At 34.4% G+C, this 20860-nt stretch overlaps 2 protein-coding genes across 12 annotated transcripts in view; one reads left to right on the plus strand and one right to left on the minus strand.

Moving 5' to 3' along the window:
- Positions 1-749: 749 nt before the first annotated feature.
- LOC126692749 (uncharacterized) overlaps positions 750-20860 on the minus strand; it is a 72621-nt gene continuing 52510 nt past the window's right edge. For 2 of the 6 annotated variants that reach the window (XM_050388487.1, XM_050388481.1), the window contains exon 2: positions 750-962. In XM_050388487.1, coding sequence (XP_050244444.1) covers positions 846-962 — 117 coding nt within the window. In that variant the 3' untranslated portion in view covers positions 750-845. Of the gene's footprint in view, positions 963-14607; positions 14882-15121; positions 15682-20860 lie in introns of those variants that run through there. The other 4 variants (XM_050388488.1, XM_050388482.1, XM_050388486.1 and 1 more) reach the window with 3 other exon arrangements.
- Positions 1484-20860, plus strand: part of LOC126692748 (pentatricopeptide repeat-containing protein At4g13650-like) — a 31738-nt gene continuing 12361 nt past the window's right edge. Inside the window, exons 1-6 of one of the 6 annotated variants that reach the window (XM_050388477.1) lie at positions 1484-1767; positions 1891-5107; positions 5630-5794; positions 6173-6278; positions 6554-6613; positions 11122-11597. In XM_050388477.1, coding sequence (XP_050244434.1) covers positions 1642-1767; positions 1891-4989 — 3225 coding nt within the window. In that variant the 5' untranslated portion in view covers positions 1484-1641 and the 3' untranslated portion in view covers positions 4990-5107; positions 5630-5794; positions 6173-6278; positions 6554-6613; positions 11122-11597. Of the gene's footprint in view, positions 1768-1890; positions 5108-5629; positions 5795-6172; positions 6279-6553; positions 6614-8176; positions 8721-11121; positions 11598-20860 lie in introns of those variants that run through there. The other 5 variants (XM_050388474.1, XM_050388478.1, XM_050388475.1 and 2 more) reach the window with 5 other exon arrangements.

Below are 20860 nucleotides of genomic sequence, written 5' to 3' on the forward strand. Positions count from 1 at the left end.
ATCGCTTCCTTCTCGTTGCCGGCACTATTACTGGCAGCAGAAGACAACGTTGAGATTGCTTCCTTCTTGTCGCCATCATCTTGCTGCTTTGAAGGAAACCCAGAAGCAGAAACAGAAGAGAGAGTCCTCTTCAAACCCATACGAGGGTTAGCATCTAAACCCATAGCCACACGAGTTCTTGCATCTAAACCCAAAAGCATAGCCATGGCCATGATTACTGAAATCTTCAAGAGAGAGTATTTTTGCGTACTGAAATCTTGAAGAGAAAGTATTTTTGCGTTTAGTTTTTTCTTGCCTAAGTGGGATATATATACACATCACTCTCCGACTCACACACGGAGACGGAGAGACTCTCACTCTCTGTTTTGTGATCACCGACTCATAGGAATACTTTCATCCCACGCAACCCCAACTAGCTGTTATTATTTCAATCTCTTTATTTAGTTTTTATTCTCCAACTACATAGAAAAGGATACTAAAAGAACTGAATTTAATTTCATTCAAGCATAGAAAAGGATTTCTTCTATACCCAGTAAAACTCTAGTAAAATTAAACTCCTTCAATAATTTACGCGGCCTAAGGCATCTATGACTATGATATTGTCACGTATATTAATGCCAAACTGCCACCATATCCTCCACCAGAAAAAGATTAAATTGAGCAATTGATTTCATAATAGGAATGAAAAGGCCTGGAAATATTACGCATTACAAGAATTAATAAAAGTTCTACACTTTTTGAATAACATGATAGTATTGTACGGTGTACCTGCTTGCTGCAAGGGCAATGCAGATTTGAATGAATTCACCAAAAAGAAAAACAGAGAGAAATTTCCAATTGAATAATCATCTTGAAATATTCCCATCTCTCAAATTGTTGGAGAGCTTCACATGGGCCGTGGGATCTTTCTTCTTCTTTTTCTTGAAATGTTTAGAGGCAGCTTTCAACGCCTTAGTCCAAGCCTGTAATGAACAGTGTAAAATATGATAAGAAAAATGCTTTTTTGTATTTTGTTTTTAATCAGATGATGAACCAAAAGTAAATTGCACTCAATAGAGACGAGGTTTTCCTACAATTTTTTCTCTCAAAAGGGCTTATTAATTTCAGGTTAATTATCTCAAAATTTCAGATTAAAAAAATATAGAAATAAAGAAAAGAAAATAATAGAAATTCTCTATAAAGAAATAGGAATAGAAATACCTTTGTATTATTCTTCATGAATTGTCAAAAAATATGTTTTTTTTCTTTAAAAAAATATGTTAATTTCAACTTCCAATCCAAAATTCCACTGCCTCTTTTTTTTTTTTTTTTTCACCACTTACTTTTTATCATCAGATTAAAACATTAATTAATTTTTGGTACAAGCAAAGAACTTTACTAGTTAAGCTAACTGAATCCACTAATACTTACTCTTTTAGTAAAAGAAGAAATTTTTTTTTTTTAATGGTTATTACTTATTTATTTTCCTTTGTACTAAACTAAGTACCCGCGGCCACCCCAACAGTTTAAGTTAAACGTAGATTTTGCGTGTTCTTCTTGTACAGTTGAACTGGTTGTTGTGGCCATGAATGCTAAGAGAGAGTTAAGTTAGATAGACGCTGCAGTGCAGTGGGTGAGTGATTCTAATCCAAGAAATCCTCCATGTTCATGTTTCTTCTCACACCACTTTCCTTCTCGTATTCCTTATTCCATCACTTCCCGCGTGCATTCAAATACCCAACCACTCTCAATCTCAATCTCAAACGCACTTCTTCAAAGTTCAATAAGGTAACACCTTGACTTCACCCCACATATATATATATATATATATATATATTGCTTCTAATCTATTTTATATCTCTCATTCCTGGTTTTGCTTTTTCTTTTTTATATATATACAAATTGTTGCAGTATGTTCGTGGGAATGTCAGTAAAAACAATTTAGCTAGTTTTAGCAGCACTGCCGTATCTCATGCGTTCGACGAATTCCCACAACAACAAACTTATGGGAGCTCGGAGGGAATTGATCTTCTTCATATCATGGAAATGCGTGGAATTCGTGCCAATGTTCAGACCTATCTATGGCTTTTAGATGGCTGTTACAATTCTGGGTCTTTATTAAGTGCTCAGAAGCTTCATGGAAAGATTTTGAAGTCGGGTTTTGATTCGGAAAACGTTTTGTGTGACCGAATTATTGATATTTACATGGGGTGCGGTGATTTAGATGGTGCAGTTAAGGTTTTTGATGAAATGTGTGACAGAAGTGTGTCTTCATGGAATAAAATTATTAATGGGTTTGTCGTGAACAAGTTGAGCGGTCGGGTATTGGGTCTCTTTCAGCGAATGACAGCCGAGAATGTGATTCCGGATGAAATGACATTTGCTGGAGTTTTAAGGGCATGTGGTGGCGGGAATGTTGTTTTCCAGTATGTGCATCAGATTCATGCTAGGATTACTTATCATGGTTTTGGTGCTAGTACGCGTGTATGTAATCCATTGATTGATTTGTATTCAAAAAATGGGTTTATAGATTCTGCTAAAAAGATCTTTGATAGATTATGTTTGAAGGATAGTGTTTCTTGGGTGGCAATAATGTCAGGCTTATCACAGAATGGACATGAGATAGAATGTATTTTCCTATTCTGCCAGATACAGACAACAGGAACTGCCCCTACTCCTTATATCTTTTCAAGTGTTCTAAGTGCCTGCACCAAGATAGAGTTATTTGAGGTGGGCAAGCAGCTTCATGGCCTTGTTTTTAAGGTGGGATTTTCATCAGAAACATATGTGTGCAACGCTCTTGTAACATTGTATTCACGCTCAGGAAACTTTATATCTGCGGAACAGATTTTCAGCACAATGCAAAACAGGGATGAGGTTTCATATAATTCACTCATCTCAGGGCTTGCTCAGCGTGGGTCTAGTGATAGATCTCTGGAATTGTTTAAGAAAATGCAGCTTGATTGCTTGAAACCAGATTGTGTGACGGTTGCAAGTTTGTTGAGTGCATGTGCATCTGTTGGATCTCTTTATATGGGAAGACAGCTCCACTCGTATGCAATTAAAGGTGGAATGTCTTCAGATATTATTCTTGAACGTTCTCTACTGGATCTTTATGTGAAATGCTCAGATATAGATACTGCCAGTGAATTTTTCCTTACAACAGAGACTGAAAATGTGGTCCTATGGAATGTGATGCTAGTCGCTTATGGGCAGTTAAATAATTTGAGTGATTCATTTGAGATATTTGGACAGATGCAGATTGAAGGCATGATACCCAATCAATTCACTTATCCTAGTATACTGAGGACTTGTACTGCTTTGGGAGCTCTTGATCTAGGAAAGCAGATTCATAGTCAAGTTATAAAGACTGGCTTTCAGCTCAATGTGTATGTCTGCAGTGTGCTTATTGATATGTATGCTAAGCATGGAAAACTTGATACTGCCCTGGGAATCCTCAGAAAACTCACTGAGGAAGATGTTGTCTCTTGGACAGCTATGATTGCAGGCTATGTGCAACATGATATGTTTGCCGAAGCTCTTAAACTTTTTGAAGAAATGCAAAATCGAGGGATCCAATCTGATAATATTGGATTTTCAAGTGCAATCAGTGCAAGTGCCGGTATTCAAGCACTCAATCAAGGACGACAGATTCATGCTCAATCTTGCGTCTGTGGTTACTCAGATGATCTTTCAATTGGTAATGCACTTGCTAGTCTTTATGCTAGATGTGGTAGAATAGAAGAAGCATACTTAGCATTCAAGAAAATTGATGATAAAGATAATATATCATGGAATGCATTGATATCAGGGTTTGCACAGAGTGGGTACTGTGAGGAAGCACTGCAGGTGTTTACTCAAATGAAAAAAGCTACAGTAGAATTTGATTTATTCACATTTATCTCTGCAGTTAGTGCAGCTGCCAATATAGCAAATACTAAACAAGGGAAGCAGATCCATGCTATGATTATCAAAACTGGTTATGATTCAGAAATTGAGGTTTCTAATGTTTTAGTCACGTTGTATGCCAAGTGTGGTATCATAGATGATGCCAAAAGAGAGTTTCATGCAATGGCTGAAAAAAATGAGGTTTCTTGGAATGCCATGATTACAGGATATTCTCAACATGGATTTGGTATTGAAGCACTCTATTTTTTCCAGGAGATGAAAAAGCTTGGGGTGATGCCAAACCATGTTACCTTTGTGGGAGTTTTGTCAGCCTGTAGCCATGCAGGTATGGTGAATGAGGGGCTTGGCTACTTTGACTCAATGAGAAAAGAGCATGGCTTAGTGCCTAAACCTGAGCATTATGTATGTGTTGTGGATCTTCTTGGTCGGGCTGGTTTTTTGATTCATGCAAGGAAATTTATAGAGGATATGCCAATTAAACCTGATGCTCTGGTTTGGAGGACCCTCTTAAGTGCTTGTGTCGTTCATAAAAACATGGAAATTGGAGAGTTTGCTGCCTGTCATCTACTAGAATTAGAACCTCAAGACTCAGCCACTTATGTTCTCTTATCAAATATATATGCAGTGACTGGAAAATGGGACTCTAGGGATAGGACAAGGCAAAGGATGAAAAATATGGGCGTGAAGAAAGAGCCTGGCCGTAGCTGGATTGAAATTAAGAACTCAGTTCATGCCTTTTTTGTTGGTGACCGTCTCCACCCACTAGCAGATAAGATATATGAATACTTAGGAGATTTGAATAAACAAGCAGCTAATATTGGTTATGTGCAGGACCGGTATGCCCTTTTGAATGATGTAGAGCAAGGCCATAAGGATCCAACAGTATATATTCATAGTGAGAAGTTAGCAATTACTTTTGGACTCCTTAGTTTGTCTAATTCAATTCCCATACGTGTGATTAAGAATCTTCGTATCTGTAATGATTGCCATAATTGGATTAAGTACGTGTCAAAGATTTCAAATCGAGCTATTGTAGTAAGGGATGCATATCGTTTTCATCATTTTGAAGGTGGTACTTGTTCATGTAGAGATTACTGGTAAGTGTGACATGAGAAAGTATATCAAGGGAAGAGGAGCTTCATTGGAGCCTACAAAATGCATCTATTGTCATTGTAGGATTTGTGCCCTCTACTTAGGTTTCCTTTACCTGAAGATTTTGGTATGACTCCAACCTCAACCTCTTTTACTATTGCTACTTTGTACATCAATACTTCCATAATTTTTCATCTAGACACCATTTGTTCCTTGCCTGTTTGATGCTAAGTTTCTTTTGTCCACTGCAGTCAGCCTTCTTTGGGCTGTCTGTCTTTCTTTTAAGTGTTTCATTGTGACAAATAAGATTTTAAAAATTATCAAATACCTTGAACAATCAAAATACCGGCATTGATTAAAAACTTGGGGTGCTGTGGAAGTTGTCGTGTTTGAGGAATTATAAGTACAGATGTCTAATTCAACTGCCTTGGAACAGAAAACACTGGGAAAGAAAAGAACTGGACTGATAAATTTATGCCACATATCTAGCTTTCATCTACAGGCTTATGTTCAACTACATTTTCCGTCAGCTATTAAACTTTTATGAGCTAAAAGTAGATGAAATGAAACTCCGTGTTTTTTTTTCAGTAGAGATGAATACTGTATACTCATATTTTATTTTTTTTCTAATTGATTGTTGCACATTTAGGGAAGTGAACTCTTCTTCAGGGTTATATGGATGGGTTTTGAAGACATTTATATACTTTATTTGCACAACCTCCATGTCAGAGAAAGATTGGAAGGACTACTTTATTTGCACTGGACCTGATTCAATTCTGGTACCAGTGATTGTGAAACCTGAAGAAGATTGGAGGTGGGCACACAATATTGAGCATGATATTTTGTAACGACTTCTCTCATCAAATTCTGTCTGCGTAGTTATGGGCCTGATTGGGATAGTTCTCAAATAACTGTTTTCCACTTTAAAAAAAGTTAAACCATTACCCAAAAAAAAAAAAAGTGTTTGCCAAGGGGTTTTAACAAAAACTGTTTTTGGAAGACTTACCTCAGAAAGAACTGTGGAAAAAAAGTTTTCAGAACCCCCATAATGGTGTTTTCAGATTGTTTTTGGAATTTATTCTCAAAATCACAGAGATACACCACCTCATTAATGGAAAACTTATAAATAAACGAAGGGAAAAATGTAAATTCAAAACACCTTCTTGTCAATCTAATGATCCGTTCATTTCAGACTAAGAAAGGCATTTGGGCACCCTTGCCTAGCACAGCATCATCCCCTAGCTTAACCAGCTGCATATTTGGTGGAAATATGCTAGAAAAATCAAAATTTAGCGAAGGTAATGACCTCCTAACCCTTTCCACAAGATTGTTTTGGTGCTTTTTTTTTTTTTTTTTTTTTTTTTTTTTTTTTTTTTCCTTCTTCTTCTACTTAATCTTTGGACATTACATGGTGTTGCCTCTGGTCTGAGCTTCTCTTTCCATCACTAGTCTCTCCTTTCCTTTGAGTAATCAATATTGCACTTCAGTTTTCTTTTTCTTTTGTTGTGATTTTTTTCTCTCCATGTTTGGATAATGTGAAAGATCTTTATTTTTAAGGCCATTTTTAAAGCAGGAATGAAGGTCTAATTTTGCCTATCAGTTTTGGTGGATGAAAGAGCATGCAAACCAAAAGGTCAGCTTGCACTTGCTCTCTTTGCTATTCTCAATAAGCAATTTCTAAATTTTCTCCACTATGAAGTTGTTTACACTGAAACTTTTTAGTTTTTGGTACATGTTTTATTTTAGGGTAATTATTACCTCTTGTGGTTTATCTCTATCACTATTCAGCTCACAAATTTACAAATTGAGCATGGTTTTGTTTTGCTTTGTTTTGTTTTTCCGATTAAATTTCTTTGTTTGTTTTGGTCGATTTGTGGCAAATGGGTTTGTTTGTTTTGCTTCATGGGTTGATTTGTTCTTAGATCACCATTTTGGGTTGCCTTACGATGCCGATTCTAGTGATGGGAACATGGTGGAGGTGGAATGATGTGGTGGGTCTATGGGTTTTGTGTTTTGCAGCGCTTTGACTGGTGAATTTTATTTTGTGTTTGGCTGGGAATTGTATTCTATTTGAATCTAAACTTGATCATATTTGCTGACATGACCTGTTATATTGCTCAGTTGTGATACTGATAAATTAAGGCTGGTGACTTGGCAGAGGACATGCTATGTCACTGAATAATTGTCACATGCATACACTGATACATGTGACAATTACCTTCCTCCCCATATTGAGTGAAAAGGGGTAGAGGCTGGCCTAAAATCCATAAATTCCATCGGGCAGTGAGAGAGAGAGAGAGAGAACTTCAATGAATAGCTAAAACCCAAATTCCAGCTGATTATGTTCTCCTTGACAAGTGATTATCAAAAAAAAATGTTCTCCTTGACAAGTGCGTCTATGAGATCAGCTCTCTTTGTCAACAGTAACTTCTTGAACAAAGAAGACTTTACTACTGTGGGAGAAGAGCTGTGCAAGTAATTTCATGGAATAATGATAATTCTTCATGGCAGTTTTTTGGATGCGCAAATTATTGGTTTAAGCACTAATTTTTTTTTTTTTTTAAAGGCTTCAAGATTTTTGTGTGTATGTAGCCACTTTATAAGCATTTCTATATGCCTCCTTTAAGGTAAGGCCTCTAAGGAAAAAAAAAAAAACAAAAAAACAAATGTGAACTACCTCACATCTTAAGTGAAAGTGACTATATTTGTAATGTGAATTTCCAGGTTTTAATATTTAGTTGACGGTGGTTATGACTTATGGTTCTTTATGTAGCACCACCGGGGGTTGGTTGGTCTAGTGGTCATAGGCTCACTCCTATGGGTTTGGGAGGTGGAGGTCCCAAGTTTGAATCCCAGGCTCATGCTTACTAGTGTCCTCGAGGGGGCTGGGTGCACAGCTATAGTTCATCCAGATCCCCTGCTCCTGTAGACCCGGGCATGCAGTAAGGGAAAAGGACTTATGTATCTAACTTAGGACTTTTTAGGATCTGCAGTTAGGGAATGTTTTCCTTGCCTCTGTTAATAGTTAATGGTTGTAAAATTATTATGGGCAGAAAATGAGTAAATGTAATGACAATGCTATGTAAAGACTATAACAAATTATGACAATGTTTGATAATGTTTAATAACTTGTGTGTTTGTTGGATTATGCAAATCATGATTATCATTGAAAATGTGTTACTTTTTGTACCAACAGCAACACCTGCCGTAGGCTTTACTGACTAACAAGTTATTTGATGGCACCTAAGCCTAGGTCCCGGATAGAGAGAGATTTTATTCATCTGCCCTCCACCTAGAGGCAAGTCCAAGATTAGAGAAAAAGAAAACTGTTCTCTTTCGGTCATTGAAAGAAGCACAGAAAATGGTCAACGTGATTACTAGCATCAAGGAGAGCCATCCCTCTCCGGCTCTCCCCATGTCCTTGTAACGCCATCACTTAGGCACGGGAAGAGGTTTGGAGCCCCTTTATCCATTAAAACTATGAACATTGAAGAGACACTTTCATGATGTTATGGTATGTGATTCTTGGATATCTGCAAAGTAGAGGCTTTATAATATACTCAGTTGTGATGAGTATGTGATTAGCCAGATACTGTGTACTATGATTATAATGAGAGGTTTTTGAGCCTCTAGCTTAGTGGACATGTCTGGCTCTCCCAACTGGGAGAGTCCAGGCTCGATCCACATGTATAGTCCTGCTCCTAAAGTAGCCAAAAAAAGAAAAAGAAAAAAGAAAACAAGATTGTAATGAGAGGAGCAGTGAGTAGGTTTAGCTACCATTGTATTTTGAAAAGTGATTCTAGTGAGAATGTCCACTTGTCATGAATTGAAAATTAACCGTTATACACAGAATGGAATGCTTTCATTATATATTTTTTAAAAGTAAAATGAATATTTATCCGAAGGAAGGATTGCTCAAATGCAAGCATCCTTAGGGTTCATTTGGTTGCGTGAGTGGAAAAATAAAAAGATAAAAAAATGTTGAGGGGATGGAAAATTAGGAGAATAGAAGAAATTTTAGTTTTCTCTCGTGGTATTTGGTTGGAGGATGGAAAAATGGAAGGATAAAAACTCTTTTGTTTAGTTGAGAAGAAAATTAAGAGAATGAAAAATGTAGTTTGTATAAATTTACTTTCATGCACTTACTAAATTAAAAAAAGTAATAAATTATAAATTTATTAAAAAATTGTGTATAGATGTGCACTTCATTAAAAAAAAAAAAAGTATAAAAATGCAAAAATAAAAAATAAAAATAAAAAAGAGGGAAAAAGCAGATTAAAGAATAAAAAACAACAAAACAAAACAAATGAGGAAAGAAAAACGGGTGAAAAAAAAATTATATATATATATATATATATATACACACAAAAATCCAAAACAAAAGAGGAAAAAATGGATGAAATAAAAAAGACAAACAAATGAAAGGTAACAAAAAAAAAAAAAAAAATGGAAAGAAGAAACATGTGGTAAAAACAAAAACGACAACAAATGGTTATTTTGGTCTTTTTAAGGCAAGACCGGTTTGTTCCCATTTTCTTGAGTTTTCTCCTTAAATTGGGGGGTAGCATTTTGGTGTGCCGGGGAGAAAATAAAACACTGAAACCCCACTAGCTTTCCTTTCCATTTTCTTCTCTAATTAAACACATCAAAATATTGCTTTCTTTCCACTTTTCTCTCCCCTTCTCCATCTCTCCTAAAATCATCCCAATCAAATGGCCTTTAAAGAATTTCAAATATTCACTACTGTGGTCTAAAAATTCAGCAATTGAATTACATTACAGCCCCCAATTGAAGTACAAAATTCAATAGAGAAATGAAATAACAAATTGATAACAAGTATTGCACCTGTCTACCTCTACCATACTCCTTTAAAAACCTGAAGCTTTGTCAAGTAGCACAGTACAGCTTTGTTGAAGCAATTTCAAAGCAAGTTTTACTTCAGGACATTGTAACAAGATGGTGTAACACAAAAAAGGAGCCAGAAAACAAGCATATCAACCTCAAGAAATAAAAGCTTTAAGCTTTAAGCTCACATGAGTTTGGCCACTAAATCCAAAGCTATACTACTTCTGAGATAAAGAGTAAAGACCTAGAACTGGTTATAACTTACAAGACTCTTTGTATGGAGCATAGCTTACTCCATTTACTCTAAGACAAACAATTATTACAAACATTTACTCAGGTTACTGTGACCCATGTTCAAATGGCATTGCCGATGTAGACATGGATGGCATTGACTAACTCTACTGCCTCTGGACCCAGGGCCGGCCCTAGGCCACTTAGGCAACCGCCTAGGGCCCCTATGCCCCAAATTTTGGGGCAAATTTTTATATATTTTAAAAAAATGGAGATATAGGGAAAAAAAATTAGTTTGATCATTTTTCTCTACTTTGAAGAACTCTCAAAATATTGAGGAATGTTAGAGACAATTCAACTTTAAATATATGGGTCTTACAAATAGAGTAATGCTATAGTTTTACAAACTATTTTACAATATTTTTACAAACGGTTGTTATAACCAACTTTTTACTGGTTCTCATCTGGGCCCACCAATAAAATCATTTTTTTTTTATTTATCTATAATCATTCTTCACATCATTAATTTGTAAAAGTTTTTGTAAAAGAATTTGTATCTCTATCATTTTCCCTTACAAATATATGTGTCACTAATCGCAAGAAATAATTCAGATAGAAAAATGCTAGAAATATTATTAATTTTACTTGAAAATTTTATAAATTGATGTGACAATTAAAATGATATGTGGGCGACAATAACCTATTAAATGCATCTTTGAATTATTTTTTGTGATTAATGATACATCTTTGCAAGCCTCATGTTGTAAAATTTATAATATCCCTAACATCATTCATTTAAATACTTGTTTATTATCTTCTTGAAATATCACTAATCGCATTCATTTCTACATCGTTTGAAAGCTTTTTTTAATAAAATTTGTTATATCTTTAGCATTTTTCCAAAAAAAAAAAAAGCATATTACAAAATAAAAGGATAGATTTTTGTTATAAAAAATTATGATATTAAATACTAGTTAAATATTATTTAAGTGATAACAAAAAGACCCCATTTAAATATATCGCCTTAGGCCTCCAAATTTGTTGAGCCGCCCCTGTCTGGACCAGGTTCTACTCTTGGTTTCAAGAATTCATGATGGTCACACAATGCTTGGAGTGCATCACAGGCTATTTCCTGTATCGCTTTCTGATCAGACAAGTGACATATACGTTCCAAATCAATCTCATGCAAGTCAACACGAGTGTCACAAGCAACAGGTATACCCTGCTGAAGATCAAACTGGCACAATACTAGATCCGGTTGATGGAGCTCCACCATGTGAAAGCATATCAAAGGAGACACCATGTCTTGCCCAGCTAAACAATACTTAGGCAGCCCTGCAATGACATTTTCTGAATATGGCTGCCACTGCCAGACCACCTATGTAAACATGGAACACCATATCAATATCATAATTTCAGAACAAAACTGCTATAATTATATGATACACAAGTATATTAACCTGATCTGGGGTCTGTGTATCAAGTACTATTTATTACTGCACTATTATTGTTCAAATTACTAGTATATTGGAATTTTTGGTACGAGAATTATTATCCTTGATTATTATTACTACTAGAAAGTAAAATCATATGTTGCCTCTCTAAACCTGTGGAGTGATGTGTATCCTGTCTAGTTAACACACTACAATCTGTAGGTCCTGGATCCATAGCTGATAAATCTTGCACCACCCACTTAATCAATATGTCACAACCCTTTTAACTTTTTTTTTTTTTTTATATAATCTTTATCATTATAAAAAATCACATAAACAAAACAGTACCTAAAATGAAAATGCATTAAATAATATTGACGACTGACTCCAAGCACTTGTCATGACAATTTACCAATAAATTTGTTATTATTATTTTTATCAGCATCATCCTCTTTTATGAGAATAATTATCCTCGATTATTAATTGCTATTGGAAAGCAAAATCACAATTTGACCCTCCACATATCTGTGAAGAGATATGTATTCTGTCTAGTTAACACACTGCAATCTACAGGACCTAAATCCATAACGGGTAAATCCTGTACCAACCACCAATCAATATGTCACAACTACAGCAACAAAATCAACAACAAAGCTTAGTCCCAAAATTTTGGGGTCAGCTATGGCTCCTCAATGTATTATATAAAATGTAGGAACCTTTGTTTGTTTTAGAGGTATTGAATGGTGTGCAATACCATAAAGAATTGGGGCCAACAACATGACAACTTGTTCTAGATGAAGGACACATGTATTTTCAATAAATCTAGTAGAAGTTGGAATAAAATAACCCTTCGGGACATGTTCATATTAAACTACACAATTTTTGTGTACTAGTAGGCTCAAAATTTTGAAGGGAGCAGCATTATAATCCTTTGATTTAAATCATTCTTTTCGCTAACAGAGAAATCCAAGACACAAAATCATTATCAAAATCTTAACAACTATAACCATACTATAATAATATTTATCCAATGAAACTTGCTCCCAAACCACGCACTAGCAAAAGATAGATTCATCATTCCATGCCCTACGAACTACCAAGCCAGCATATGCAAGACACTATTTCCACTTGGAAATGGACAAATCTGGTAGTAATGACTTACATATGATATGTGGTTTTACACCAAGTTCAAAACTACTAGGAAGCACGAACACTTCATTGGGGTGCATTGCCGTGTAATTTTTCAAAAATTACTTATGTCACCATGTCGTACCTATACCTATATTAGCGTCCATGCTTCCTAGTTCAAAATAGAAGAATTTCATCATTTTTCTATTGCATCTATAAAAATAAAAATAAAAACACATTGTAGTTTTATTTATTTATTTTAATTGATAAGGTACACCCACACTCCATGGGTCTTGAACCCAATCTTACTGTTCATTCCATTATTGAGGGAAAAGATCTCCACAGATAGAGTTTCGAAAAATTCTTGCAACTTAAAAGTTAAAACTGAAAAAACAAAAGGAGTTAATAGCATCCTAATTAGAATTATAACAAAAAATAATCTAAGATCTTAAATCAAATATTGGGGATTGGGTATAAACAATCCCACAAAGACAAAGAAGAAACCAAGTATCTAAACTTAACATGAAGAGCTAAAAATGCTCCATCACAATAGAAAACACATTCAGCACCAAATTGGCATCTGAACCACCATTGCCCGTTGCTTTTACCAAATTGGCATAGTCCACTATCACCACCAAACAATAATTTTGAAACCCATCATCCCCCATTCCTGCCTACACCAACCCTATATTCTGTTTTCGCAGCTCTCTCTCTCTCTCTCGCTCTCTTCTCTGGTGTATTGAAATTGAAGTAAAAATAAATAAAATAAATATTTGTATTAAAAAAATAAGTGACACGTATGAGTAATAAATGTAAAAGTGAGGGTAAAATGGGGAGAAAGAAAAAAAAATGTTGTGATTCGAAATACCGATTTCAGGGATTGGGGGTTTTTTGAATTATAAAACCTTCATTCTCAGACTTTTCTTGAATTGCTTTCCATTCTCCTTTAGAACAAGAAACCACCTCTCTCATAAAAAATAAAAAAGGGTTCTCAAATAAATAGGTTCAAATAAAAAGGAAAAGGCTTTCAAAAAAAAATAAAAAGGAAAAGGTTCTCACATATGTAAATGATAAATAAAAATCCCTCCGTATTGTTCACTCCGAGTCAGAGTCGGATAGACTTGCATTCAATACTAACAAATGATATACGTTCAAACCGTAACAAATTAAAATTGTAAAACTATCATCTTTCATTACTTCATGAACTAAGTACAAAGAATTCAAAAATCATATACAAAAAGAATCATCATCAAACATGTAGATCATCAATGTCGGTGATGGAACTTGGATTTCTTGGAAAGATTAACCTCTGGCTCAGGCTTAGGGATGTCTCTCAAATCCACCAACTGAATCTTTCTTTTGGCCTTTTGAACTTGTTGGTATCCAAGTTGTAGCTTTCTTTTTGATGCTTCAAGTTTCAACTCCAATGACTTCCTCTTCTCCTCTTCCTCCTTTTGCGCTTTCCTTTTCCGCCATGCAGCCAAATTAATCTTGACCACAATCCTCTCTTTCTTTTCACCATTCTCGGCAATATTACTGGCAGCAGAAGACAACGTTGAGATCGCTTCCTTCTTGTCGCCATCATCTTGCTGCTTTGAAGGAAACCCAGAAGAAGAAGCAGAAGAGAGAGTCCTCTTCAAACCCATTCGAGGGTTAGCATCTAACCCCATAGCCACACGAGTTCTTGCATCTAAACCCAAAAGCATAGCCATAGCCATGACTACTGAAATCTTCAAGAGAGAGTATTATTGCGTACTGAAATATTCAAGGGAAAGTATTTTTGCGTTTAGTTTTTTCTTGCCTAAGTGGGATATATATATACATCAGTACATCACTCTCCGACTCCCATACGGAGACGGAGAGACTCTCACTCTCTGTTTTGTTATCACCGACTCATAGGAATACTTTCATCCCACGCAACCCCAACTAGCCGTTACTATTTCAATCTTTTTATTTAGTTTCCATTCTCCTCTTCATAATAGGAATGAAAGGCCTTGAAATATTATGCATTACAAGAATTAATAAAAGTTTAACACTTTTTGAATAACATGATAGTATTGTACGGTGTACCTGCTTGCTGTAAGGGCAATACAGATTTGAATGAATTGACCAAAAAGAAAAACAGAGAGAAATTTCCATTTGAATAATCATCTTGAAATATTCGCATCTCTCAAATTGTTGGAGAGCTTCACATGGGCCGTGGGATCTTTCTTCTTCTTTTTCTTGAAATGTTTAGAGGCAGCTTTCAACGCCTTAGTCCAAGCCTGTAATGAACAGTGTAAAATATGATAAGAAAAATGCTTTTTTGTATTTTGTTTTTAATCAGATGATGAACCAAAAAGTAAATTGCACTCAATAGAGACAAAGTTTTCCAACAATTTTTTTCTCTAAAAAGGGCTTATTAATTTCAGGTTAATTATCTCAAAATTTCAGATTAAAAAAATATAGAAATAAAGAAAATAGAATAATAGAAATTCTCTAGAAAGAAATAGGAATAGAAATACCTTTGTGGTGTGTGGGAAACAGGTAAAAGTGGGCTTTAGAGGAGTTGGGGAGAACTCAGATGCCTTGGTTTTGTTCTTGTGCATGTGCTTCATCTTCAAAACATTAAGATTAAGATTGATGTTGAGCTTCTTCTTGATGTTGTAAGTGACTTTCCTCAACTTGGTTTCGTTGCTCAACACCATAGCACCACCACCAGATGAGATCTTTCTATTTGTGGGTGTCATGAAATCCAAATCTTCAAAATCAGAATCCAAGTCCATGGTACTGTAAGCCCGAGGGACCAAAGGGGACCATATTGAGCTCTGCGCGTAGTCGAAGTCGGAAGCCGATGACTTGTCAGGGGATTTGCAGAGAAGCTCTTTTGACATCAATGGTTCTAAGTAGTACACCACTTTTGTAGTGCCCATAACAAGCCTCTCTGTCTCTTCTTCTTCTACTTTGGACATAGCCATAACTAAGAGAGATCTTCTTCTGAATCTTCAATATAAGATACTACATAAACTGTTGTGATCTTTTTTGCCTTTTTTTTTTTTTTTTAGCTTTCAGTTTCCTTGGTGGAATTTGGACCGTTTGGGACTTGTGTTTAAAGCAAACGTGGGGAAGAAAGAACAAAGGAAGTTTTGGAAAGTTACCCTTACATTTTCAATTTTAAATGTGATGTGCCTGCTTTGTCCCTTGTTTCTTAACCTTATTCTCGATTTTGCCCTACATTTTTGCTTTTTTCTCATTTTGGTCCATGGAGTGAGTGATATAGGTGTCATGTCGCCATGCCCATCACAGTTTAGAACAATGAATAATCTAACAAAAAGTGACTATAAATAAAATAAAAAATAAAGCATTTACAATGATTTGCTGCTTGTGAATCTATATCAAATAATAACCCTTGAAAGAATAAGTTTTAGTTATAAAATTGATTGCAGTTTAAAATTAAAATTTTATTCAATATTTTTTTTTTATTGAAAGTGAATTTTGACAAATCCACAATTGAATTACATATTTTTCATATATTCTCCATTCTTGCAAATTTCTAGAAAATTAAAAGTTAATAGCTATGTCATCAATAAATTGTTTAAATTGCAAGTTTATATAATTTAAAATTATGCATAAAATATGAGATTATAGATTATATAATAAATTATATCCAAGTGATACAAAATTTGACATATGTATTAAGAGCGTAAAGAACATACAATTCAATGGTTAGATTTTCAAGATATGTAATAATGTTTATTTTATTGAGTAAGGTTGTAGCCTTAGGCAGTTAGGCAACAACTAATTTTGTAGTTAAATTTTGTCCTACTTAAAATATGTGATGAAATCATGAAAGTGTTTGTCTCTTTATATATAAAATAGTACTCGAAATTAAAATAAATAAATAAAAAAACTAGCACTTTCTATCCCAAAAATAAATAAAAAATACTAGTACTCAAAGTAAAGATCTTTTTTTTTTTAGAACTAAAAGTGGAGATTGATCAAGAAAGCTACTTACAGCTTGGAGGCTAGATCAAGTATCCAGATATTCAGATCCAAATTGTCTTATTTTCTTTAGATTTGAATATTGTGGGACTTAACAATCTAGAGCCCTAATTTGGAATTTGGATGAATAGTGAGTCCATGCTTAATGGCTTAGAACATAGTAGACCTACTACCAAGAAGATTGTACCTCAATGACCACCCCTAGCCATGGAGGTCGACTAAGTAAGCCTCTTTTATCGTATGGTTGTAGTAATCGCATTTTGTATTTATTATTTCATTCACCATCAATCTTATTCAATGCTACTTGATATATGATTAGTTCTCCAACCCACAATACAGAAAGGCCGGTAGAGGATGTTGTCCTCCACTCACTCCTATTTGGACTCTCTACGAGGCATAGGGTGACTAACTTGAGCCCCATATTCAAGGGATAGTAAAATTCCAATTTTACCTCAACAGAGGTCTTACAAATATCCAAACACAATTTTAGGTAAGTATATGAAATCATAAGCTTATAGTCAAAGTTTCAATAATTTGTTAAAATTTAAGAGTTTTTAAAATGACATCAGGCCTAAACCAATAAAAATAAGAAGACCATGTGACCACATTACTTGATATATTAATAAGACCATTGATCACATGACCTGATATATCAATAAGGCGACTTGATTTGATATATCAATGTGATGTTGGGTGGAGATACTCACACTAAATGACAAAATTTGAAAAGTTAAATCAATTTCTTTTAATTTATTTACATCATTCACACTAAACAACAAAAGTTTGAAAAGTTGCATTCACATCAAGTGGAAAAAACAATAAAAGTTTTATAATAATAATAAAAAAAATTAAAAAAAAAATAAAAACTTAATAAAAAGAAGACAGAGAAACATAGATGAGATATCAGTTCGATACTGATCTACCAGCTAAAATGGCCTATTTTCACCAGTAAGTTTGATATATAGAATGGTACTATTTGAATGTGTTTTTGTATTGGTGGAATGACTAGTAGGATGATTACTAATTGTATTGGATGATTTCAGTACTTTTATTAACTTCCTTGATTAGACCTTCGTGGCCGAATATAATTTATGAGTTTGATCTATATTATTTGTTTGTTTATGGGTTTGGTAATTGCAAATGGCAATGGTGTTGTCTTTTTGGCCAACAACTCTATTTTTAAGAATCATTTGGTGGTTTCAAGTGACAGTATGAATGGTAGTTTGGGTGGTTTGTGTGACAACGGTGTCTGTCTTTTTGGTTGAAATGAGTAGAGAAATGAAGTAGAGAAAAGAGAGAGAAAAATTATTATTAGAATTTAGTAGAGATAAAGATTAAAGCTAATTTAGGTGTTGTTGAGGACTCTTTTTTCGCCCCACGTGGCACTACTTCATTGGCAACCAATGCCACATCAACAAATTATTGATTTTTTGGATAAATCTATTTAAAGCCCAAAATAAGCTCATATTTCATTCAACTGCATGGATTGGGCTCACATGGCCCGTGAGATCCTTACTTCAAGAGGCGGATTCATGGTCGATATTTTCTTTTCATCAATTGGGATCATAACCTATGATATCATCAACATCAACATATGGATTGAGCTCACACAATGATTCAAAGCTCATGACCCATATTACCCTTCTCATATTCATGGAAAGCAGCTTTTTCAACAAAAGCCCATATTCACACAAAACAATAACAAAACCCAAGGTACGTCATCTTAGCTTTGGCTTATGATGAGGCTCTTCGGGGAAACTTTGGAAGTTGTGGTTTGGAGGGCCAAGAGATATGTTTAGTAAAGTTCTAGTGGTTCAAAGTTGATAAAAGAAACATATTGCCTGGCGTGTCTTCTTCAACACCCTGAACTCTGACGAGTTCGTGTGTAGCGGGTAAAATTTGGTAAGCATCTCTTATCACATAGCATTTAAAATAATAATACTCCCCATCAAGGTTTTGAAATCCGGACTGGACCGTACGGTCCGACCGGAAAAACCTCGAACCTCTCACTATTACGATTCTTTTATCCCTGTAAACCGTTCTAAGTAAGAAAAGTAGAGAACCATTCAAATCGCGATTGAACCGTTCAGGTTTGAGAACCGTGAGCGGTTTTCACGGTTCAAGTCAGAGCTATTTTTATTTAAAAAATAAAAATATTACAGACTCACAGCACCAAATCACCATTGTTGAAGCTTCAACCATAACATTCTGTCAAATGTTGAACTCGCATCAATGTTCTGGATAGTTTCAGGCGAAAATTTCTTTTTGGCAATGAGTGCTTCTGTGAAATTTTTTTTGACAAAAAAAAAAAAAAAAGAAAGAAAAGAAGAAGAAAGGAGCAGCCACTGCACGGTGACAACACAATGCTCTGCAAGAGTTTTTGACCAAAAAATCAAAACCCATGATTGTTTCCGTGAGTGAGACTGAGAAGGAGCAAAGAAAGAGTTTTGAGAGGACTGAGGAGATTTGTGAAGAAGAAAGAGAGAAGAGTGTTCATCAAAAAAGAGAAAGAGTTCCCTGAAGAAACGTGTAGGCAACTAGGCATTGGGAAAGTAAAAGAGGCATTGGGAAGGTAAAATTTTTAAATGGGTGGATGAGAAAAATTTAAGATACTAGTAAAAAAAAAAAAAAAGTGATAAAGATGTAGAATTATAAATGGTGGTGGAGATAAATCAATCAATTAAACAGTGGAGAAAAAATGAAGAAAAAAATAAAAGAAACAAAAAAAGGAAAAACGGAATGTACTTAGGCAATTTAAAAGTGCTACATCCACAATATTTTTACAATATTTTCATAACAAATTACAAGTGGTTAGTTGTTATTGGTTTAAATTTAATTTTAGCACTGAGATTACTTTTTTAACCCAACAATAACAACCAGTAATAACCTACCACTTAGAATTTGTTGTAAAAATGTTGTGGGCATATCATTTCTCTTTGAAAAGTATAAGAAATTTAAAAGAGAAATGAGATATCCACAGTATTTTCATAACTTATTATAACAAATTTTAAGTGGTAAATTGTTACTGATTGTTATTATTAAAGCAAAAAAATAATCTTGATGTTAAGTTCAAATTTGAACCAATATCAATTAATCACTTATAATTAGTAAAACACGCCTTCACTTTCTCGCCCATCGTGTACCACAAACGTCAGATCACATAAGTATTGATATATTTATTTATCCATTTCTTTTTGATGAGATTGATATAGCACTATTACCTATTACCACTGTAGCACTACTACCACAGTAACTTAAGCTTCATCAACTGTCCTCTTTAATATTTTAATAATATTTTATATTAGATTTAAAATTGATAGCAATGGTTTACTATTTGGTTTGGTTAGTGATTTAAATATATCAACTATGTTTTTTATAATCGGCAAATCAACCTTGACATTGTTATGCATTTAATTATATATTTGTTTGTTTATTATGTTTGCTTTGAATTTAATTTTTTTATTTATCTTATGAAAGTTATGATATAAAAAATACATTTGAAATATAGATTTTTATAATTATTTAGGGATTATTTTAGTCAAATTTTGTATTTATATTAATTTAGTATATTTAAAATAATTATTAAATTAATTATGACGTCATCATGATTCGACCCTGGTTTGACCTCAAAAATCTTGAACCTCTCTCTTTTACGGTTCAATGAACGGTCTGGGTTTCAAAACCATGCTCCCCATTGCTTTTTTTTTTCCCTAAAACTTAACATTCATCACATGACAAATACTCAATATCTTCAGCCATCTAAATGCTAAGAAAATAATTGTTCATTCAATCCTCAACTGTTGCTATACAAATTTAGAAACTTCATTATACTATTCTACATAAACTACATTACTACTTTCAGCTAAAATCCAACTCAAACACATGGCCTAATTTGATTGGTTATCTCCAAATATATAAAATATTCATGATATCTCTAATACCCAGCTGTTGCCTGCCACAATTAGACCATATATTTCTCTGCCAGCTGCCAGCTACCAGAGCAGAGCATTAAATGCTCTTCTTGTTCACCAAGATCAAGTTACAACACAATGAGACCTTAACTAGATCTCTAAAGCTTCATTAACTATCAACCAACCATTCTATTACTTACTAAAAACGTGTTGTAATGGAACCTTGGACCAAAAACACAAACACCCAAAAAGGAAACATTTCCAGCAGAACCCCAGCAATGTATTCAGGACTTGACACCTGGCTGGAAGTGATATCATCAGTCATTTAATGCTGAAATCCCAGCAACTAGC

The sequence above is a fragment of the Quercus robur genome, chromosome 7 (assembly GCF_932294415.1).
Source record: "Quercus robur chromosome 7, dhQueRobu3.1, whole genome shotgun sequence".
NCBI lineage: Eukaryota > Viridiplantae > Streptophyta > Magnoliopsida > Fagales > Fagaceae > Quercus > Quercus robur.